This window comes from Porites lutea, chromosome 9 (assembly GCF_958299795.1).
Source record: "Porites lutea chromosome 9, jaPorLute2.1, whole genome shotgun sequence".
Lineage (NCBI taxonomy): Eukaryota > Metazoa > Cnidaria > Anthozoa > Scleractinia > Poritidae > Porites > Porites lutea.
In genome coordinates this window covers 32,893,909-32,918,908 of record NC_133209.1, presented here as the reverse complement: position 1 = coordinate 32,918,908, position 25,000 = coordinate 32,893,909, and the positions used below count along the sequence as shown (strand labels likewise).

Genomic DNA, 25,000 nt, shown 5'->3' with positions numbered 1-25,000 from the left:
AAGAAGGATCACTGACAATCCGTCTATATCTACAGAAAACAACCACCTGCTCGAACACCCTCCATCTTTGACTTTAGACTCTGCCAAAAAGATCGAATCTGTGACGCCGGACTACCGGACTCCGGAATGCGGAATACGCTATCTATTGTTTGTACGCGCCAATATCCTGTTATAACTGGTGTGTTGAAAATAGGTTGTGAAAGTCGTGTTACTTGAAATTTTGAGTTTATTCGATATTGACATTAATTACCATGATAATAATGGTCCATAATAGCCCTTTTTGTAGTCAGACGGTGCCGTGCAATTTTTAGACAATTAATGACTTGCCACTGGGTATAATTACTCACTTACTTGTATTTTAATCCTCGTAGTCTTACAACTATACAGGTTGGTACCTGTATCTGGGTATATTATTGACTACAAAAATATAATAATAACCATTTATAAACGTGTTGAGGAAAAACTTCTGAGGAATACAAAAGACCCAAAACGGGGCACTAATACATTGCAAAAAAAGTCGGTTAGACTTCTTTGGCTATAAGGAAGGTGTAAGAGAACAGTTTCTTGAACACAGACTAATACACTATATTCACTTCTCATTTAAGCTGTCATTTGCGGATTCATACAGTAGATTAAGTTCTCTTAACGGACACTCTCGTATATAGCGAATAGCTCTACTTACGACCGCCATCACAAAATCCCGTTTCAACTCCCACACAAACTCTGGATTTTTACATTCCCGTAGGCGGCCGCGGACACTTAAAGGGTTTACCGGCGAATTAGATGTTAGCTTTGATTTAAAGCTCTCCTAAGCAGACAATCGAAAGAAATCTTATCCGCCTCTGAATGTTGTTTTTTTTTTTTTTTCATATCATGTCCACAGTCATATGGCCGTTTGTCACTGTTATGAATCATTCTTATATATCCGTTTCAGAGTTACCGTTTTTTAACATACTCGTCCGGTTACACTTGAAAATACAAACTGAATTGTATGCTTTTACCTAAATTACAACAAGGCAAGAACATCAGCGTAACCATACACTAAAAAACAGTTTTTTGCTATTACCAGTGTTAATTTGTATCTGGGAGGAGCTTCCGTAAGCGGCTATCTAACCTTTACACCACTTTTAAAGTGGCTGAATTCCACTTCTATAACTATGCTGCATATGAGATTCATTCTTGTAAGCGGCCAGATCCAGTTAAGGTACCTTTTTCTCGTCCCGAGGGCGCCCTCGTACGAGAGCTTCCACTGTATTACAATTTTAGGATTTCTCTTACATTTTAACAAATTTTCGCTTAACGAGGCACAGTCGAACCTACGTGCGACCACCAACTTAAGTGACCACTTCCCAATAAGCGATCACTTATTCAACACACCAAATATATTATCAAGTCAAAGCGCTTGTAGTTGGAACCTCCTGTAAACGAACACATCCACATCCAGTAAGCGACCGCGACCACTTTTTACGATGACAGTCTGATTGAGAATTTTCCATGATGCAATGGTCTGATCTCTGCGTTCCCTGTATGTCCTAAGCTACTCGGAGTATGAGAGGAACTTTAGAAACAAATTAGATTTATCTATAGTATATTGTAACTTAAAAATTGCATGCAGTACATTCACTCCAAAAAGTAGATGTGTCCGCACTTTTCCTCGTTAAAGACCTCCTGCAGTTCGACTCTCGTAAAACCCAAATTTTCCTTGGGCAACCCCATGGGCATTATTTACTGGGTGTCTTCCGACCACGCACGGACCGGAACATGAAATGTCTGTAACTTAATTGTTGTCTGTCCATAATTCAACATCTGCCTGCCTCAGCACGGCACACGGCTGGGCACTAAACTGGTTTTGGTGCCCAAGAGTACGCAAAAAGGCCCTTCCGAGATCGATGTCTAGGACGAGAAAATTGACCTTACCTGGGTACGGTGAGAAATTTGAAATCGAAGTATTACAGTTGAAGCATCTCTCGGAGGGAATGTGGGAAGGGTGTTAAACATATGGAAGCGGTTGTTTGAGAAAAATATTTAACTCAATGTGAAAGTGTGGTGTATTTTGAATTCTACTTGGGAACATTAGTGCCACAGTTAGGCTTTATAAGACCCCCAAAAGACCGTGCGAGATAAAAAAATTCACTGTTTATGACAGTCAAATCTGGTGCCAGCAGGGTAGGGCATTTGTACGCAATTTGGACTCTCCCCGGGGAAAAGGGACTGCAGTAAGAAAAAAAAAATGGAATTCTTGTCGCAAGCCAATCTGGACGTGTCTCACGCTTTATTTGTCTCTTTGAACTGGTCTGCACCAACAGCCGGCTTCACTTCGCTGCTATTTCACGTGCAACTAAAATAGAAAAATAGTTCTTTCCAAAACACGAAGACAAAACGACTTCTTTCTCCGAGTTTGAGAAGACATGGGATCATTTATAATCATGGTCTGAATAAAGTTGCCAATAGATTTGGAATTCTAAATTATTTATCAGCATACAATAACAACAAAATAATCTCAGAGAATGTCGGAAAGTCATTTTGTTCACTGAACTCTGGCTCCTGGCTCCTGGTTCCTGACTCCCGATGCTCCCGATACGATGTTTCCGTATGGTGGCAACCGCTGCTTAAAAATGCGGGCTCGATTTAATGTCAAAGATGTCGGACGTTTGCAACATGTGAATTGAGCTACAACAGTGGCAGATATAATTCTTTCAATGGGTTAAGAATCGGCTTTCTACATTTCGTATTGTTTTGTCCTAAAACAACTTGATTTGGATTTTGGTGCGTAAACTGATAGCTAAGGAATTTTAGTCGTACAGCGAGTCACGACGCTGAACTACGCTGAACTGGACATCGAAGGTGGCATGAAGAACAAATCAAAGCGGGCACAAACTTGCAGTTAAGACATCTAAGAGATACGTTTATGGATTTTATTGATCGTTTATATTGTTTTTAGGGCGAGATTGTTAAAGTAAGTAGAACTGTGAATTAAATCTTTGTATGTTGTTTTTACTTGAAAAGATCGCGTATATAGCTATCAAAAATCATCGTTAGCGTTTCTTGCACAACAATTTTTATGATTTTACCCTTATTAACGTTAAATCATTGTCTGATGAGTTTTTTTGTTCGATTTCTCCTCATTCAAAGGCAAACACACGAATATTGTGAGGGCCTGAATTTTGATGAAATATGCAAAAGTCGTTCAGTCACATGAACAGTTTATGTCAACACATGGAAGAAAGTGAATTGCCCAAACTTTTTATGATCTTTTTCTCAACTTAAGTGATGGCTTTAACTACTCATGCAAAAGTTATAAAGATAAGCGGTTGCTCATCAGAGATATTTGGGAATAAAATACCCTTATTTTACGTCTTACCCAAAACTTGGAAATGATGACCCAACTTAAGGGGGCTAAGAGGGGGGAAATCGAATCGGCGACTTTAAACAGTTTATTGTGCTTAAAGTCTAATGATGTCAGATTATCTCTCAGTGCATTTAAGTTCCAGGTGGCTTTTCTGTTTGTTGCACTGGCATCGTAAAGTTAGCTAATTAATTATGCAAAAATGGCGATTTTTACAGGGGGAGCCCGGATCTCCCAGGGAATTTAAGAGCGGATGTCTGTAAATATCGACCAGAGGTGGGAAAAATAAAATTTTTGAAAAATCTCAAAAAAATTATGTAGACTACCCTAGGTATTCTAGTTATGAAAATATAAATTTTAGTTTCATTGGATAAATATTTTGGCGATACGGCGAATGCCAATTTCGGGCGATTGACGGCCTCCTCTAGACCGCTTTTTCGCGCCCCTTGACCGGGCTACAAAAAGACCACGATTTCAATCGAATTCAAATATCATTCAACCCGACAAGTTAATTACCGTATTAAACGGGTTTTAATACACATTTTGAGTGGTCATGTTCTCGAATTGATTGCAATTGGAATATTTTATGAATTTTTAAATATTTACAAAATTTTAAAGATTTTACGCGAGCAAAATATTGTCAAATTTCAAAGGCTTAAAATCACATCCGATACATGATTTTAAACAGAAAAAGACATTCCACATTAAAAAGCAATCTCTAAGCTTTCAAAATATACTTCCAAAACTCTGGGCAACATATGAAATGAATTTTTGGGAACGCAAAGTTTACGGAGCATTTAAGTGTAATTTGACCTTTCTGACTTGACAGATAAGAGGTTCGGCACGACACAAATCAATCCTCCAACCAATGTTGCGGCCAAAATACGTTTAATTTAAGCAATCTCAAGTCCCACAGTGATACATAGATGTTTTATATACATTAGGTGGAAAGTTTCATGCCGTTTTTTCAGCCGTGAATGAAGAACTCTTATCCTGGCCTTCAGGATTTGAACTGGCCTCGCCAATGTAAACATTTGGGTGAATGCAAGTTCTTATCACGAAACAGCAAAGTTTTCAAAATCTACACCAAATATATATCTATCCTTTCTAGTATATAATCAGGTCTACAATTTGTTTGTTTGTACCTTGTGTCCTTGTTTGACTTCATTTCTGCAATGAAACTGAGACAAACCACAGCAAAATTCCCGCTCGCTCGACATGTCACGTGTTACATGAAAGAGCCGTTTTAGACTCGATTGCGTTACGTAAACATGACACACAGTGATTATTTCTGATTGTGTGAAAAACTATTCCATCCCTAACCTACATGTTATAGGTATGCCATTGAATGAGCAGACAGTCTCATTTTTTTTCTTACCATGCAATTTTAGCGATCATAGGCTTGTGATCCCCGAGCGTGTCTATCAATTGCAAACCACGATATGTAAATAACGTGTTCTTTTTTGTTGTTTGTTGATAGATCTGTCAGCTCAGGAAATCACCTAAGTACGTTTCGCAGTTATTCTGCAACACGCTATTATGGCATATCATGTACAAAGAGTTTATAATTACAAGTAAAAAAGTACGAGCGAGAAAATCTTGCTACCGTTGTATCTTGCGCTTGCGACATCAATTCCTTGATATTGCACTCTCGGCGTAAGCTAGTACCCTTGTACTTAGTGTACGACGATATTTACAGCGTGCGAATATGGAGGACTAGTTTTAGGCGATTTTGGTACAAGTACCAAATACATGTACACGAGCACAGAGCACAGGTGCGCATCGGGAGTGCAACACTGCCGGCAGGCTAGGTACGTTTTAAATCTTACTTTAAGCTGTCCACCAATTGCACATGAGGCATACCTATTATCTCCAAAGTTGAGTTATGTGCAGTGGGTTCAAAAGAGTGGGAAGGTTGTTTGTAAGCTAGAGCTATAAATGTATTACACTCTATAATGCGTTTCTGACTATTAGTATCATTATTATTATTATTATTATTATTATTATTATTATTATTATTATTATTATTATCACCGTTATTATTGTATTTCAACACAAGCAATCAGCGAGGGTGGCAGAGTTAATTTAGTGCGCGGCCTTCGGTGCGCGAGGTCACATCCTTGTTTCAATTTCTGTCCTTTCTGTGTGGCTTTGACTACAATAGATTTAAATGCCCTTAAAACGGAGCATTGATGGAGAGAGGGGGGGGGGGGGGTGGTAAAATGACTGGACCGTCGACCTCAAGTTTATCAGTTATTACTGTCACAACCTTTTTTTAGCAATTATAAAGCGGGCGCTGTTTGGCTTAGCCTGCGTGGCATGCTTGGCCGTGCAAGGGGAACACGCGAAGGGGAGAGGAGGACTCCTCTTCTTTTCTCTCATCGTACGTCCTCGACATTTCTTCTTTTGTCCCCCCGCCCCCCCCCCCCCCCCAAAAAAAAATGGCGTCTGCTACTCAGTCTATGATTGGCTACGGTGAGGGGACCTACTCTTTAGAGTTTATGCGCCTGTCAAAACAAAGGAATGAACTTGCCGGAGACGGACCAGGGGCTGGGGTTCGTTCGCGTTACACTGGTTCTTCTATAATGAGTTCGAAGATGTACAAGAGAAGGCACCTACGAAAGTTCCAAACCATGATAAGCTCGTCGATGCGCAAACTACATTATGGGCATCTTTGACAATACGGTGAACCAACGTGCACCTGGACAGTTGCAGTTTAACGATAACACACGCCCTTCTCCCAGGGTATGACTGTAGTCTTCTCTCTTTTGGCGCATGCCAGTCAGATGGCATGCTGCAGAATTGACTGTAAAGTGGCGCTCAACCGATCGGTCGCTCTCTTTTGTGCGCACTTTATTACTTAAACCACGCTAGTCACCCCACCCACCCTTCCAACGCTCCATTTTTGTACGCTGTATCGCCGCACATAAGCGAGCGGAATTGTACTAGCTGGCAATGATGCTTCCTTATTTTCAGCTCTAGAGCATACTGCCAACAACTGGCCGAAATACTGCCAACAACCAAAAAGAACAGCGCAAACAATATTTGACCCTGGGCCCGGCCCAAGGCGGGGGTTTGTCGAGGAGGGGGGAGTTAAAGTTACCGAGATGATAAAGGTATTTCTTCTTTGTTTGGATATTTTTCATTAGGGGATTTCTTTGGCAATAGGAAAATTTGGCAAATTTGTAAAAAAATATATATATAGACGTTTTTTGCTACCTTGATTTAAGTAGGATTCTCAAGGGAAATTCAAAACAATCTGACTGGTGGAGTACTGCGCCGGTACAATGCTGGCCGCGCAGTTCAGACTGTCGGATGAGAAAAGATTAATTCAGCAGATGGTACGATGAATAAAGCAACAACAAACAGTTACTTTCCATTTTTTGGCGTGCCATATCATTTAATCCTCCACGGAAAAATTTCACGGCGCGGAAATTACTTGGAATCGTTTCTTTTTGGGGGGGCGGGGGGTGAGTGGGGAGGCGGTGCGGGTGTAATTTTCGGTCCTAGGATTTTTTTTGGTTTCGTCGGGAAACCGAAAAGTCTGTGCTGATAAAACTGAATGGTAAAAAAAAATGAGATTGTCTGCTCATTCAATAATACCTATAACAAGTAGGTTAGAGATGGAATTTTTTTTCACACAATCAGAAATAATCACTGTGTCATGTTTTACGTAACGCAATCGAGTCTAAAACGGCTCTTTCACGTGGCACGTGACATGTCGAGAGAGCGGGAATTTTGCTGTGGTTTGTCTCAGTTTCATTGCAGAAATGAAGTCAAACAAGGACACATTAGGTACAAACAAACAAATTGTAGACCTAATTATATACTAGAAAAGATAGATAATTGGTGCAGATTTTGAAAACTTTGCTGTTTCGTGCTAAGATCTTCAATTGACCCGAATGTTTACATTGGCGAGGCGAGTTCTAATAATGCACCTGAAGGCCAGGATAAGAGTTCTTCATTCACGGCTGAAAAAAACGGTATGAAACTTTCCACTTAAAGTATATAAAACATCTATGTATCACTGTGGGACTTGAGATTGCTTAAATTAAACGTATTTTGGCTGAAACATTTGTTGGAGGATTGATTTGTGTCGCTCCGAACCTCTTATCTGTCAAGTCAGAAAGGTCAAATTACACTTAAATGCTTCGTGAACTTTGCGTTCCCCAAAATTCATTTCATATGTTGCCCAGAGTTTTGAAAGCATATTTTGAAAGCTTAGAGATTGCTTTTTAATGTGGAATGTCTTTTTCTGTTTAAAATCATGTATCAGATGTGATTTTAGGCCTTTGAAATTTGACAATATTTTGCTCGCGTAAAATCTTTACAATTTTGTAAACATTTAAAAATTCATAGAATATTCCAGTTGCAATCAATTCAAGAACATGACCACTCAAAATGTGTCTTAAAACCCGTTTAATACGATAAGAAGCTTTTTAGGTTGCATGATACTTGAATTCGATTGAAATCGTGGTCTTTTTGTAGCCCGGTCTAGAGGCCCGAAAAAGCGGTCTGGAGGAGGCCGTCAATCGCCCGAAATTGGCATTCGCCGTATCGCCAAAATACTTATCCAATGACACTAAAATTTATATTTTCATAACTAGAATACCTAGGGTAGTCTACATAATTTTTTTGAGATTTTTCAAAAATTTTATTTTTCCCACCTCTGGTCGATATTTACAGACATCCGCTCTTAATATTTTGACCTGAAATTTTGTCACATAAGCTAACTCCTGATACCTAACATTTGTGCCAAGTTTGAGCGAAATCGGTGATTTGAGCATTATCACCCCCTGCCTGGTCCTGCCTGGTTTTCTCATGGACACACTCTTAATAGCGTAAATTGCTATTATAGGACACAGAATCCGGATGTTGTGCAGTACGGCTGCTCTGTTGAGTGCGTTGAATGCATTAGAGGCGTCGATGAGAAGTATAATGATAATAATAATAATAATAATAATAATAATAATAATAATAATAATAATAATAATAATAATAATAATAATAATAAGAGAGAGATTCAAAGGATCTGGAAATCAAGGACAAAAGTGGTGCCAGTGGTTGTAGGTGCATTGGGTTCAGTGTCAAAGAAGCTGGCAGGCCACTTGGAGCAACTAGGAATTAAAAACCGAACAAGAACGATGCAAAAGTCGGCACTCCTCAGATCGGCACATATCCTCAGAAAGGTGCTGGAAGTCTGAGGTCTCGGGATGAGACTTGACTGGTTATTTCTCCCCAGGGAAAATCCCTGTGCTAAGTTTTAATAATAATAATAATAATAATAATAATAATAATAATAATAATAATAATAATAATAATAATAATATATTAAAGATGAAACAACAACAACATGATATCAATTCAATTAATAACTCACTTTGGAGGTTGGTTGGCCGCATCTTTGATATGCTTTAAGGTGACAGCGCGATGCTGTTAGTGAGTTCTTCACTTCTTGTGTGCCTATCATTACTTGGATGTGTAGCCGCGTGATGCGGTTCCAGTCGAGACCCACAAATTAGCCCTTGCTCACCATAGAGTCTCCAGTAGCTCAAGTGGTTAGAGCATCCGACTTGATCACGGAGGGTCGTGGGTTCAAATCCCATCTGGGACTCGGATTTTTTTTCCGAGTCCTCCTCAAATTAATATCATGTTGTTGTTGTTTCATCTTTAATATACTCACTTTGGAGGTTGGTTGGCCGCATCTTTGATATGCTTTAAGATGACAGCGCGATGCTGTTAGTGAGTTCTTCACTTCTTGTGTGCCTATCATTACTTGGCTGTGTAGCCGCGTGATGCGGTTCCAGTCGAGACCCACAAATTGGCCCTTGCTCACCATAGAGTCTCCAGTAGCTCAAGTGGTTAGAGCATCCGACTAGATCACGGAGGGTCGTGGGTTCAAATCCCATCTGGGACTCGGATTTTTTTTCCGAGTCCTCCTCTAATTAATATCATGTAATAATAATAATAATAATAATAATAATAATAATAAGAATAATAATAATAATAATAATAATAATAATAACTGTGGAAGCAGTTAGAGAATTTGAAGAACACGCCATGGCATCAGGCCACCAGTCGCTCGTAAAGGAAGCAGCTAAGTACGCTGAAGAACTCAACATCACACTTCAGCTTGATACCTTAAATCCCGTGTGTGTTACAACAGAAGGAAAGGTGGTAACTGCAGCAAGAGGTGGGAATCTGTTGAAGCAATCTCAAGAGAAGCAGTTCTTGGAGATCGCTAAAGACAAAAAGTGGCAAGGAAAGTTATTCCGTATCAGATGGGAAGACGAGAGCCTAAGCATAACCAGCTGCTTTGCATGGTTAAAAGGTTGGGCTACATGCCCTACATATACCATCGCGGGCATGTATGAATTGTATGAGCAGTTGTTACCTACGAAGCTCTACACAAAGGAGAAGACGCAAACCTCCACCGACGGCGAAGTTCTGTGCAGGTTATGTGGGAAGGTAGCTGAGAGCGTTGCGCATGTATTGGCCGGATGTTCCTCCCTGGCACAAACCAAGTACCTATACAGGCATAATGTAGCTTTGAAGATTCTGTTTTTTGAGCTCCTGCGAGAGCATGGGTTAATAGAAGAGGTTCCACCATGGTACTCACCGGTGATGTCAAAACCAGCCTACCAGAACACCACGAGTGAGGCGTTTTGGGATATTCCCATCTATGCAGAGCACAACGAAGTTAGAGCAAATCGGATCGACGCGCGACTTGTCAGCCACGAGAGGAGAGAAGTCTGCACAATTGAAATGAGCTGCCCATGGATCGAGAGTAGAGCTAAGAAAGATGAGGAAAAGACACTCAAGTATGGGCCTATGATGTGGGAGCTGAAGCAGAGATACAATGGTTACAGGGTTGAACAGTACAACGTAATGATTGACGTACTGGGTGGTTACTCTAAACACCTAGAGAAGTCGGTGAGGAAGCTAATTGGAGCGAGAGCACGGAGCGTACTTGAGCGGATGCAGAAGTCGGTCATCTCAAACACTTTGAACATTGCCAGAACATTTAAGATAAATACTTAGTTAGGGCGCTAAGGACTTTAGTTTTTAGGTTTTTGTTTTTCTCTAGAAATCTAGAAACACAAGCTTGCTGACGTTTTTACTTAGATTTTTTAGAACATTAGAGTTTGATATTATTATAAATAAGCTTTTAGTAGAGATAGCGAAGGTTTTACAGAGTATCAGAATTTAATAATATTCTAAATTGGCTTTTTGAGAAGAGAGATTAATATCACTATGTATTTTAGGATCGTATTAGGTTTCGTATCGACCTTTTTTTACTTCTAAGTATAGCTTCTAAAGTGGTGTAGGTTACGCAATGCGCCCTATACTACTCATAATGTGGATAGCATTCCAAAGTTTCATACTGCGACATAATAATAATAATAATAATAATAATAATAATAATAATAATAATAATAATAATAATAATAATAATAATAATAATAATAATAGTAATAATTTCAGTCGATGCTGTGGCTGGTTACGGTTTGCCGCCCTGCCAAAGCTTTTATTTTTTACTCTGGGCATCCAGACGTTTGTACTGCCATAATAATAATAATGATAATGATAATAATGGTGGGCAACAAGAGGAGCCCGCAATCCTAATCTCCAGGTTGCTGATACGTATAATATAAAATATCATTAAGTCCACTGCGACAAACCGTTGAGTGGTGCCGGATCTAGCAGCTGTAATCAGTACAATATAACAACAACTTGTATAAAATGTAAAACGGCAAACTGATTTGCCGTTTTATATTCTATGCTGACACGCATGCACGGCTCGTATTATGTGGCCTTTTTCGTCTCGAGCTCCACTAAGAATAAATGGAATGCATTGCACGCAGTCTGATCGTAATCATCATCATCATCATCATCATCAGGATTAACGCAACCCAGATTTCCTTCCACTCTGATGGAGGGTTTAGCGTTCAATTTTACCACCCTTTCTCCCCACTTCAACACCTACGTGGCACACCATTTTCGTTATATCAACTGGACAGTTGAACCTACACGTCACAATTGTTAAAACACTTGTCACGTTACGCTATCCCGAATGTTGATTCACGTGTCCCCATTTGCAAATATGCACGAATTCAACTTTGGGGAAGAATAGAAGAAGTACACTCGGAAAAACGTTTAAGAAGTTGGTTGAGATGGCGTGACATAAAAAAATCCCCAATTTCAGTCTACTGTTTTAACAAAATTTGACGAGTATTGTACTGAGGTCTCATATGCCGCCGAAACACCTGCGACTTAACCGCCATTAACTGCCTGGGGCATTATTCCTATATCAAAGAAAGAACAGAAGTGACCATCAACATGGACCAATCCACTCTTCATCCTTAATGGCCGTATGATGACTGCGATTAGCTGACTCAAGTTCAACTTCGCATGTATGCCGGCAGTAAAGACCTGCCATGTTCCTTGCTGTCGATGGTGTATGCTTTCATATTTCAGAACGGTATCACAGTCGGTACAGACTCTATACATGCTGTACGTCACAGTCAGGAACGATAAATACTGAGTCGGTATAGGTAAATGATATAAGTCTTAAACAATTGGGCAACGATAATTGCCAACAGCTGGAAATTTCTTAGTGCTGAAGTATAAAAAATAATAATAAAGAAAAGTAGAGATATCACAACTCTTCGTTTCCTTCACTATCTATTCGTACGTTCTTGAAAAGTCTGGAATTAAATGAGAGATTTAACTTACTCTTGAAAGATGATGCAAGGTAGCGTATCCGCATGCCATCCCACCAGGTTGTACAATTTCGTCTTCACACCCTTCCTCGTCGTTTTCATCAGACACTCCAGTCTGTCGTCTATGTGCATCCTGCGCTGGATTCAACAATGAGGTATTCTGAATTTCAAGTTCAATCCTGGAGAAGTACAATGCAACATTCTTAGTTTGTATCAATGTAATTTAAGGGTAAGTAATACGTCTCCATGACCTATCTCGATAAGCTTCGGTATTTGCAGGTAGTTTGTACTTGTAATTCATCGATTTTCATAGAAATATAAAGTTTTGTACATAACGGCGTAAAGAAAAAGTGAATCTGGAGAAGCACCATTGAACGCACGCTTATGTTTAACTATGATGCCATGGTGCTTAAACACCGAGAAATCTCAACGGGACGACAGATGGGGTTTGTAACTACAAAATGCAAAGTTTGAGTCTAGTGGAACTTATTGGCTCTTTTTCAGGGTCGATAAGCAGCCCGTTATTTAGATTTACTTTCATGTTTGTGATGTTAGTGGTTGCTGTTGCTGGGGGGAGGGGGCTGGGAAGGGGCAGTGGTGGGGTGTATTTGGCGTAAATAGACATACAGACATTTTGCGCTTAATTTTTGTCCTGGCAGCTATGAAGTTCAGGCGAGATTGTACTTTGGGAGGGACCGTACCTTTCAGCAGTTTTGTCCCTTGCATCTATATAAAGAAAGATAAATAAAGAGAGGAAAAATAAAAGAGGTTATAATAATATTGGGTCCGCAGGTTATAATGTACACTAATGTCAGTGGAAATTTCTGTAGTGTAAACAAGTAAAACGTCTTGTCTGGTCAATTTGCTGAATCCTTTTCATTCTTTATAATAGACATTATATTCAGCATGTGTTGTAGCATTGGAACCTTTGGGGATCGCCTTTAGGAGCCCCTGACTTACGGGCGATCACGCGCGTTGTGTTTTAACTTGCTGAGTGGAATACAGTAGCTCTCGGCAAGAGATGGGATGACAGCTACTGAACTGTGAAAAATTATTGAACGAGTTGATGGGACAAACATTTTTCTTGTTGAGTTGTTTCGGAGTGTTCATGATGGCCGATCGAGAATCACGGATCTCCGTTGCATCATGGTCCATTCGGCGCCTGACGCTAATGCTGCTGAGAACTGGCGGATTTAAGACATTCCTTGTCGTAAAGGCAAAGACGATAAAGCGGACCAACTGAAGATGAATAAGTTATAACATTATGCTGGACCGGAAGCCATCAAAGAATATACAGCCACACTTTGAGTTCACTGGTGACTGGTATCATGATCGTATCCTGGGAGGAGTTTTTTTCAGATGCACTTAAGTGCTGAAGGTTAACAAGTTGCAGCCGTGGAACATGAGACCCCATTGATGTGCACACATGTTTTGGACCTGTTGAGCTGGATAGTGTCTCCGGTACTGGAAAAAAATCTAGAGCTTAATTGATCTCATAATCGCTGAGATGGATGTACAGATCTAGTGCAGAGGCTACAGTCAGGCCCCTATGAGCTATACAAAGAAATCACAAACAAACCTCCTCAGATTGAAACTGGTTGGTGTATGCCTAACCGGCTTATCGACCTAATTCAGATAATGATGATGGCATCTTCAAAGTACGGTCAGACTAGGTAGTCATTCTTCCTGGAGGCACAAACGTGTAAGGCAACACATGATATGACGCGCCTGTGTCAATCTGCGTTTGAACACTTTCTTCTGCGATTTCCATTGTCGCGAAGATTTTCTTTTCAACAAGGCTCTCTTTTCCTTCACGTGTCAGTAGTGGTAGAGGGATAGCTAGGGATGATTTGGGCCGCTTCGTGTCTAGTTAGTGTCTAGCAAGGTCTAGTCAATGATTCGAAGTAGTTTTTGTTTTTTGTTTCTATGTAATTTTACCCTTGATAACTCGAACCATGTTTTGAGCCCTTAAAAAGTCGGGGAAAAAAATGGTCTACTGGTGTAGAAACATTAAATTTTGAATTTCCCATTGTCTGATTGTAGGAGTACAGGTTACTAGTGAGACTGATGTTGTTTGTCACAAATCTAACGTGAAACCAAGTCGTTCGAAAGTCGTGCTACTGCCGTGTAGCACGGCAACCCACACGGCAGTAGCTCGACTTGGTTTCAAACGTTGTGCTACCGCCGTAACGAACTCAATTCATAAATTATAAATACATTAGAATACATCTAAAAGTTTGCTAAACCGTTTCTTTTTTTGTGCGTTTTGTTTTCGGCAACAGCCGTTCTATTCGACTGAACTAAATTCGACGTCTGAAACCAAGTCGTGCGAGTGTCCTGCTGCAGTCGAGCTACAGTCGAGCCAGCTTAGCACGGCAGTAGCACGACGTTCGAAACAGGCCTTACTTTTGCACCGGTCTGAGGCTGTACCGTTCTCATGTAAAACGGAAATAAATCTCTGACCGGGTCCATAAATACCGTGTTTCTTGGTATGGCACTATCATTTTTGCTTTTTCTACGCAAAATAAGAACACTGCTATGAATAACTGTAAACAAGACTTGGAAGTAGCTTCAATTGAATATATGCTTCGGTTAATTAAGGGATTGCACCAATATGAGATGCTGTGCATTTAACATGCCACCAGATGAGCGTTAGACTAAGTTTACAAATTTTCTGGGAGCAGTAAAATCTCAGTTCTCTACTCACTGTACATGTCGTAATTGGCGTAAATTTGTACCAGTTAGGACAGGCAGCGAATAATATGTTAAATAATCGACTTAAGAGAGTTATCTAGATCCAAGAATCTCCTGTTTTCGTATCGTTTTGTCTCGGTCTCATGTAAACGACTGCAAAAATTACAATTTGTACCGGCCTGAGTTCGTCCCGGTCTCGTGTAATTACCCCCTAACTCTTTTCTGTCTAACCTATCACAGCGCTGAACCCTCGTTTCACTTGCCAATTTTCAGATCTTGGGGGGAGGGGAGGGGGTCCTAAAAAAATTTGATTTTTCCAAAAACTGAGAAACACTGTTAGCGTATTTACTTAGGCATGGAGGAAATAAGATTTAAGACTGATCACTCGCAACATGGTGATGATAAAAACCTAACTGCCAGATTACGCATTTATGCCCCCAAAATAATTTTATTTATCTTGAGTTGCAGAAAAAAGAAAGAAAGAAGTATTAGTTAAAGTAAGTTTTACAGTCCAATGGGAATTCGTCTGTTTAAAGCGGGCACTGAATTTTTACACTCCCTTTTCAATACACTTCGCTGCTACATATAGGTAATATAGAGGTCAGCAAAGGGCCAACTACTTTTTTCTAATATTGCAACTTTAAGTACCCTTAAAACCTTGAGCATACAAGGTAGGGGAGTGGGTGCAATCCCCGGAAAGTTTTTTGAATCAACCACCAAGACAAGTCATCACATAATCCACACTTGGCGTCGAGCGGGAGCTCCTGCGCAATACCAGAACCATGACTTTTGGAAAAGTCATGCAGTCTGCAAAACAACTACATAAAATGACCAAATTCAAGCTTTGGAGAGAACGTGAACCCGAGATACTTTTCTTTTCTCTATCAGAACGTTAACCTTCTCCCCTACAAATCCCACCGGCCAAACGCCAGTAGCTCGGTTACTTAGTGCAAATTTAACTAGCCAATGTAGCCTTTAATCATGTGGATCTTTCTTTAGTGACTTTTGACCTCTTGACGAAAAACAAAACTGAGAAATGATTTGGCTTTTGACATTTACCGTACAACTTTCCAAACGAGGGACATTTAGTGCGCTGCTTGACGTGACTTCTTCAGAAATGTTGACAGCATTTAAATAGTTCTTCTTTAGGCTCCTGTAGGGGCTATTTTAACGGGGCTTCTGACGTTTGCTGCGTGGGTAGCACATTCGACGTTCCAAGCTTATTTAAGAAATTGACATTTCCGAATGCTGTGCTGCATGTGATGATTCCCGCCAATCGCTTTGAGGTGAGCGCTGGTTGCTTCAGCAGATCGAAAAGTATCCAACAATTTTAGGCTATTGTCACACTTTTCGACGAATGCTATTTGCAGCGATACGTGGTTGCCAAAGCTCGCAATAACGTAGCATAAACATCAATTGCTTCGTGAGGCTCGCATTTTCGGTTATAATATTAATAGCGTGTCTGGACTTGTTTCCTTTCCAACATCCTCTCTCTGACATCTCTGAATAACTTGGGTTTCAGGAGTTCTCTTGAGGTCGGCACGCTGTTCTGGTGCGTCTACCAAACATCCCTTAAGCAGGCTAACTCTTCGTAACCTTTGGTTGGGGTTTCTAGCCTGACAGGTAAAGCATGCTTGATTGATATCTGAGTTGGTCCTCGCTTTATCAGACTTTTTGCTGTGTCTTAATTGCATTTTCCTTTTTGCCATTACTCAGCGTATACTCTGGAGGACTGGTAACGTGTTCAAACTTGACATTGTGGCAAAGGCTGAAAATTCTTTTGAATTAAAAAGAGTACCATCCCACTTCTGACACCATGCATGTTAAGATTCAGTTCAAATAAACGGCACAAAAGGCACTTGGAATCTCTAGACGTCGATGAAAGCGAAGCTTCAAGCTTCAACAACTTGCAAGTGAAGTGTGCCGGGAATAATCTGACACAATTGGCTAAACTAAGTCACGTGAATTGTGTGCGTGACATAATAACGTCACAGAGTAAAGGGTATAGACTGTAATATAAAAAAATGTACATTTTCAGGGTATCACTTACAGTATTTCTTATCAGACGGAAACCCAATTAGGTATTATGTATTGCTTAGAGCTAGCTTTACTGAGATAAACAAAAAAAGCAACAAAAAAAAGAAGAGCTGTTTAATTAAAACCTAATTATCGGAATAGAAGGCACTATCATATAATTTCCAAAGAGCAGATCCACAACCGATTTATTGTATCATTACTACAAAGGAGTCTCCTCGGGCTCTGATTCCTTTCAAAAACACAGCTAACAATTGAAAGGAAATAGTCTAAATTGAAGTTATTAACATCAATTAATGACACAGTATTCAGTTGTACGATTAAGTTACCGTTTGATTGTCTTGTTTTGCGCCACAGAAACAACACTACAGCAAGTGCAATCAGTGCGATGAATAACAATGCTGCCAGCGTTGTCGCTACTACAACCATTGTGTCATATTTATCCTCGTAGCCTAATCGTGGGTTTGAATATGCTAAAGAGAAGAAACAAAAATGTGATATAAGTAAGTACGATACACGCGATACATTACTGCGCTTTTCACAAACATGCGAATTCTGAAGTTCAAAAGCCAACTGACGTTTGCGTTTTTCGCTGCCGACAATCATCTTAACGGACCTCTTAGGAAACAAAACTTTACTTTAACGGGTTCAAAAGGTCAAGGTTTGTGATTTGTGATTGGTGGATTCCGATGCGTTTTGTGTGTTTCTGTGTTTCAAGGTTCGTTGTTTGTGATCGTAATTATGATTGACGGCAGCGAAAAACGCAATTCTGAAGGCGGCTTTGAACTTTAGAGTTCGCATGTTTGTGAAAAGCGCAGTAAATCGTATGTCCATCTTATTCGCGTATTTAACTTAAAATCCATGTTCATTGCAAGGTTCAAAACCTAAAAAAAGGAAGAAAAGAAAAAACTAAAACCGAGCGTTTTCAACTATTCAAGTCCCCCCTTCAGACCGAAAAGGGACCTTCGTTACAAGCCGCATGCTTAATTAATTTTTTAAAAGTATTTCTTAGTGGAAAAAGGCTTGAAAAAGTTGCAGTTGAAACATTCCTCTTTTTATTACTTTTCAGTTTTTTCGAGCTTTTCATGTACCCCCCATAGTTTTTAGCCCTTTTCATTTGCTTTGATGATGAAAGAAAAAATGATGAATGAATTTTACTCAGGGACTTGTCAGAAATTAGCAGGGGGGTGGAAACAGAGGGACGGTCACAACTTTTTGAGACTGCAGAAAATAAAGGGAGGGGTCATGAAAAATGGACCGTTAAAAGAGGGAAGATAATGCAAATATGTGTTCGTGATCATGTAGAGGTTCACTCACAGAGGAAATAAGAAAAAAAACCTGGGAGAAATAGGAGAGTCGAGTGATCAGCTGTCAGAATGAGTGTCGGACTAGCTCTTAATGCTGTCACCTAAAATGTATGTATATGGCATTACAAAGAATAGATTAGAAATATATTTTGAACTTTCATAATACTGACTCACCCTAGTGTATTGCAAGAGCTAGATTTTATCATTTATGTAAGAGTGGGGGGGGGGGGGGTCATGATATTTTAGGCCAAGGTGAGGGGGGTGGTTAGCAAATTTTACTCCCATTGCAGGGATGGGTCACCTCATTTCCGAACCCACATTTAAAATTCCCACCCCCTCCCCCCCTGCTAATTTCTGACGAGTCCCTCAGCTCCAATTTCTCCGGCTGAGCCGTTTCGAACCAAAGAATAAGGTGTTCCTTTGAAAAAATTACCTTTACGTTAAAAAAAAAAAAAAAAAAAGACATAAATTCCCTTTCAGAAAATATTTCTAAAAGGCAAACTTGTTTTTCCGGCGTTTCATAGCAAACGATACTTTCCCTATCAAATTCGGCAACAACTTTGAATGAAAAGGCATTAGCATGGTGCTTGGCAAACCTGGCACCGGTGGTTGATTAGCTGAACTTGTACTGTCTGTTTCTGTGGTGGTGAACTCATGTGGTGAGGTTGTTCTGGTTTGCGGTGTTTTAGTAGGTTTTGTGACATTATAATGTCTCATACAGACACTTTTATTGCCAGTTTTGTCGCAGTTATCTGTAAGGGAAAACGATAAAGTTAATTAAGGTGGCTCGATAGAGTTTTTTTAGGGTCAATACCTCACAAGTTGGACTATAAATTACGTCGCCATTAACAAAGATTTGGAAAAAATAAAGTTAATTAAAGGCTCATTGCCAACCTTGATGCAACGCGGTCGTTTGTTTTTATTTTCAAATCGTACTTTTGTAAATGGCACGCTATGATTGGTCAATACCTTTACCAGGTTTTCTCGAAAACAAGTTTATGTTTAACATGTAGGCCACCGTAAGGATGCAAGGAACCGTTTTTATTTTTCAGATCTGAAGGACGATGAGTATTTTGAACAGGCACAGTTTCCTGACGGCGAGAGTGTATTACGACGGCTACAAAAAGCGTTTGATATTTTCATACGTAAAGTTCAAAACATAACTTATACGGGAACTTAATTAGTCTTGAATAAAACTTGCAACGATAATCGTCTCAAACAGACAGTTTTATTGTCAGCTTTGTTTCCCTTACAGTTATCTGTAAGGGAAAAATAAAGTCAATTAAAACAACAACAAACATAAGGACCAAATGTCTTCCAGACTTTTTAAGTGAGTTTTGATCAAGCAGCATCCTCTCAATTAAGCGATTAAGCGGCTGGCCGCTGCGACCACCTTTATGCAAAGACGTTAGCCAGTAAAGTTAAACGCGCGAGTCACAAAGGTATAGCTGTATACAGTGAACACGCTTTAGGTCAATTGAGTGCAGAGGTTATTACTTAGTGCCTTTGACCCATACACAAAATGACAAATGTTATCAAACAGGACTAACAAAAGTTATGCCTAGATCTAATCTTACTACATATTTATAGAGACAGACTTTTCAACTGACGCACCACGGTTGTGAAATCAACTACCAAGACATATCGCGAACTCAGATTTTATTAAGTCTAATTTAAAAACTTTCCTGTTCAAACAAGCATTTTGTTAGTTGCCTGTTATAAACCACAGAAGAAGTATTATTATTATTATTTTTTAAAATACACATAGAAAAATACTTGTACCTACAACGTAGCTATTTTTAATATCAATACTAGTAACACTTTTGTAAACGTACTGAGGCGCATGCGAAATGCGTAATGAGAACTATTACTATAGTATATATTGTCAGTTCACAAGGTTTTCTTGGTCGTCCAACCGGATCATTCCCTGGTACCAGGTGACCTCCCGTCACCTTAGGTATCCATCACCTTTCTTATAAGAGGGTCTTAATGGGGTTAACTGACAGGCGTAAAACGGCCAAAAATTTAGTCGATAGCCGTAAAGATTGAAAAATTTTAACCGTTAAATGTAAATAGGGTAAAAAAGAGTTAACCGTAAAAGAAATTGTTCCCTAGCTTTGTTAATTTTACGGAAGGTGCTAAACTCACTTATGGTTGCGTTATTTATTTCTCGGCTATTTTGACTCCGTACGCACGTTAGGCCAAGCGCCTTTTAGTGGTGACCTAGACCTAAACTCCATTTCCGCCGCTCTCTCGGGGAACTAATTTTTTCCATAGTGAAACTCTCGCTTCTTGCTGGGGATTAAAATTTGCGATTTTCAGGACGTCGTTCCGTCGAAATACTAGTAAAATAACACCTAGAGATGTCACTGTTTGTAAAACACGCAGCCGATAAACAACAATTCCCTGTTTTTCTCTGACGCTAACGTAGACATTGCCATGCCTCGTCCCTTTTCGGCGTCTTCCCACGCAATCTCGGTGAAGGCATTTCGGTGGCGTATCTGAGAAAAAAAACTCGCTCGGACCAGGTGACCCGAAACGCGTTAGCCGCGCGGAATAATGAGGCCTATGGACAAGGCAACGGCAGACAGTCTTTCTGTACAGTCCTTCGCTATCATTGAAAACATTGGACACGGGAATTTTGTTATTGGTCGTTTTCAAACTAGAACTAGAAATGGATTATCCGTCTGAGACTGGCCTGTCCACAGTCGCCCCCTCCCCACCGACACCCCTTCTCCGATTTTTTTTCTGAGGGGAGGGGGCGGCTGTACACAGGCTTTTTGAAACGGATAATCCATCTTCAAACTGTCCGTCAAAATTAACGGATAAAGTCAGGCGGATTGTTCATTCAAAATTAAAACCCTTTACATTTCAAATTAAGACGTATTACCTATCTGACGCGAATTATCAAACAGATAACCCATCTCACACGAATAATCCGTCTCTAGTGTGAAAACGGCCATTTCTGTTATAATGAATGCCGCCCCCCGCCCCCTGCCTGGAGTTGGGCGTTCGCGTGTCTGCTTTTGCTTTTTCACAAACATTATTTTTAAATTGACTAATGACATTTCTATGCGTAAAATTATATTAAAAATGGAATACTTTATAAATAGTATGATCTATCAAAAGTTAAAAATTTCAAAAGAATAACTTCATTTTATCCCGAGATGATCCTAAGACCTTTATTTTGCTTTGAAGATACCAAAAATACTGGTTTATTAATATTTTACTCTTTGAAACAAAAGAAATCAATTTTTAACTTTTTGTCAACCGTAACTGAAAAAAATTAACCGATAGCTGTAAAAGAGCCAAAACGTTATCCGATAACCGTAAAAGCCACCACTCCATTGAGACCCTCTCATAATTCTTGCTGTTCTCAGTAAACAAGCTTTTTGCCTGGCAGAATACTTCCGTCGAGTCCTGCTTTCTTTAGATAAAGATGGAATCTTTTACTGACTGTTTCTAGGGCACCAGTGATGATCGGTACAAGCACAACTTTTTTATTCCACAGACGCTTCAGCTCTCTTTTTAAGTGTTTGATTAATTTTCGATTTTTTCCTGTTCTTTAATACTAACTCGATGGTCAAATAGGCAAGCGATGTCTTTTATTGTTCAGCTTCTTTCCTTCTTGTTATTATTAATTAATTAATTATTATCATTATTATTGTTATTAGTATTACCATATTAACTTTTTTGGTGATTGTTGCAGGCAAAGTACTAAAAAAGGTTTAAATCCATGTCCTTCCTTGCCATCCGCTGCAAAAGACGACTGGAAACAGTTTGAATGAAGGGTTACAAATCCAAGTTTTCCGATTTCGTGCGCACAATAGAGTCGTTTGAAGATTACGTTGACCCTATCCAAGAGGCGATCGACGACTTACTTCTCCCAACACTATTCGGTCAAGCGGAGCCCCTCCCTAGTGAACTGCGTCAGCTCGTTACGTTGACACCCGCTCAAGGAGGGCTAGGCGTACCCGATTTACGGTCTGAAGCTCCAAAGCAGTTTGCTGCTTCTAAGTACGTCAATAACAGCACCGCACGTAGATTCTATTACCACACAGAGCATGTTCATGGTGGCAGGCGAGAATTCCACGGAGGAGTTACAAAGACAACATCAAGCCTTGAAAACTGCGTCGGTGAAATCGAGAATGGAAAGTATTGATTTCACCCTACCCTCGGAACTGCTGCGGTCAGTTAACCAATCGATCGAGAGACAAGGGTGCGAGCTCATGGCTTACCGCAGTGCCTCTTGTCGAATCAAGGTTTAGTGCTGAATAAACAAAAATTCAGATACGCTCTCCGTTTAAGGTTATAATATGCCCTTGTCCGAATTACCATGCAAGTGTGTTTGTGGTGAGAAGTATACCGACTGCCATGCCCTGCCATGCAAAAAGGGAGGGTTCGTGGCGCAGAGACACGATGGTGTTCGTAACCTACTTACCTCACTTATTGGTAAGGTTTGCACCAACGTTGAAGTCGAACCAAAACTACAACCTCTCGATAATGAGCGATTCAACCTCAGAAGCGAGGTAACAAGCCCGGAGGCAAGACTGGACTTGAAGGCAAGGAGCTTTTGGTCTCGTGGAGTTACAGCATTTTAACGCATGTTAATTAACTCCAAGTGTAACCAGGGAAAAGGAACATCCACAATCTTTAAGGAGAAGGAGGAGGAGAAAAAGCGGAAGTACCAACAAAGGGTGCTGGACGTTGAAATGGGATCTTTCACTCCCCTAGTTTTGGAGCCAACGGTGGGATGGGAGCCGACTGCAACTGCTTTCTCAAACGCCTAGCCGAGAAGCTCTAAGAAAAGAATGAGGAACGTTATCACATTGAAATTTTAAGGTCGGTGCACACATGCGTAAGAGGTTCCAGGACACCCTTCCATAAAATTCCACAAGGGGATTTCATTGATGACTGCCGTTTAAACGCTAGCCAAGCGTCTGTCCGCTAATTTTAGAAGGTAATAATGGTGTGAGCTTGTAAATTATTATTTTAGGATCTTTCTAATATCTTTCTTTCATCAAAATTTTAGTCTATGATAGTGGAATGTAAATTGGTCATATGTTATTAAAGATTTTTGCTTAGCGTTCTGTTTGAATGGCCTAAATATAATCTTGCATAACAAAACTGAAACGTTAATTTTGGAATTAGGTATATACGTTCTGTTTTAGTACTTTTAGATTTAAATTTTAATTATATTTTTAAACAGCTGTAAATTTTTCCCTTTTTTTAGCCCATTTTCAGCTCTAGGTTGTAGTTTTAGATTTAATTTTTAATAATTTTTGAATACCTGTATTTTTTTAGCCTTTTCTAGCTCTAATAACATTGGTTGTAAATTTTGTTTTTTCCAGCCTTTTTTAAATACATAGTTAGAGTCTATTTGTAAGCCATCTCTATATTGTAAGGCAGGTTTTTATCTCTGGGAAGCACTATAGGGCATTATTTTTATGGATATAGTGCTATATACGTAAATAAATATCATTGTTATTAACATGATTATTGTTAATTCAATAGATGCGAAGAAAAGCTTTTTTAAGCAAATAGCGTCACATAACCCCTTTAAGTTTGGTTAAAATAATCAATTAGTGAAGGAAACATCGTTTTCATTGTATTTAGAGCAACCACAGCTTGGAATTCGGTGGCAATTATCATTACTGCGCTTGAGTTATGGTGAACAAAATAAGAACACCACAAGCCCTTAAACGTTACTCTCGTTGACCGTCTGTCAAGGGGCCACTTGGTCTGAAGGTGAAATGAAATAAGGATAATTTCACTGACTTCACGTCAACAACAAGCACATTTTAGAGTACACCTAAATGTGACTTAGTTTTACCTGTTTCTTGCTCGCAAATATAATCTCTTTGTATAACTCCCGTATCGCTGCTGAATGTCCCATAAGAACCTGGAGGAAAGTCCTTATGAATGAGACCGTAAAGGTCCTCAGGGTCTGGTTCCTCAACTTGATCATTTTTTTGCCACTTGCTTAAAGTTAGAGGTTTACCATTGATCCAGGTCCAGTTTCCACTTGCATTGAACAAACCAATGTGCCACTCATTATATCTGGTATCTAGCTTCCCAATTTCATCGGTAATAAATCGCCACTCTCTCTCAGTCTCCATGACAACAAGGTGTTTATTTGTAGCCTCACAAGATTCATTTGCCTTTTTCCAGTTCAACATTTTGTCGGTCATCTCACCTTCAAAAGTGTAGCAAGAGCAAGCCTTCTGTCCCTCTAGGCAACATAAGAAAAGACAAAAAAGAGATTATGTCGACTATAAAAGCACCTGATAACACAGGCGGCCCAGACGTAGTATGTGTCACTGAATGAATATATTAATATTCACATGGACAAATTAATGCGATGAGTCGTCGAAACTCCAGTGAACTAAAATAGACCAAAAATCAAAATATAACAAAATAAAGCTAAGATACCTTTGACTGAACGTATCCTTGTATTTCCTGGCCGGTTAAAGTGGCATTTTGTTGAGTTTTGCAATTGTAGGTACTATCCACTAAAGAAGAATTAAAGGCTGGCTACAAAACAAGCGGACCATCTCCACGCGCCTTCACGCGAAGCGCTATAAATTCGAGAATAATCGACGAATCCGCTCCAAATTGCCATCGGCTAATTTACAGGTAACGTGTGCTCCGGTTACTTGCTCGCTTGCTCCACAAAACCCATCGCAACTGCACAAGAATCGCTCGCTCATCAACAAACACTGTTGACCTTTACGCTTCGATATGACCGCAAACTACTAGGTATAATACGCGACGTGAATATTCAAGCTTAGCGACCGCGTCCGCGCGACAATGCAACACTTGCAATGGGAGGGATGGTACTATTGCTTCTAGGTCAATCAACACTGAGCGAGGGTCCGCTGCGTTAGTTTTGACCA

General features: G+C 39.8%; 2 protein-coding genes across 2 annotated transcripts in view; one reads left to right on the top strand and one right to left on the bottom strand.

Annotated features, from left to right (window-relative positions):
* Nucleotides 1-25,000, bottom strand: part of LOC140948677 (uncharacterized) — a 35,419-nt gene that overhangs the window by 5,821 nt on the left and 4,598 nt on the right. Inside the window, exons 2-6 of the mRNA XM_073397942.1 lie at nucleotides 23,938-24,336; nucleotides 18,701-18,856; nucleotides 17,127-17,270; nucleotides 12,771-12,795; nucleotides 12,083-12,248 (exon numbers count right to left, since the gene is read on the bottom strand). Of these exons, the coding sequence (XP_073254043.1) occupies nucleotides 12,083-12,248; nucleotides 12,771-12,795; nucleotides 17,127-17,270; nucleotides 18,701-18,856; nucleotides 23,938-24,336 (890 nt within the window). The remainder of the gene's footprint in view (nucleotides 1-12,082; nucleotides 12,249-12,770; nucleotides 12,796-17,126; nucleotides 17,271-18,700; nucleotides 18,857-23,937; nucleotides 24,337-25,000) is intronic.
* On the top strand, nucleotides 9,586-10,421 carry LOC140949283 (uncharacterized). Its single transcript, XM_073398516.1, has one exon. The coding sequence runs from the start codon at nucleotides 9,713-9,715 to the stop codon at nucleotides 10,385-10,387; it is 675 nt and encodes a 224-aa protein (XP_073254617.1). The 5' UTR covers nucleotides 9,586-9,712; the 3' UTR covers nucleotides 10,388-10,421.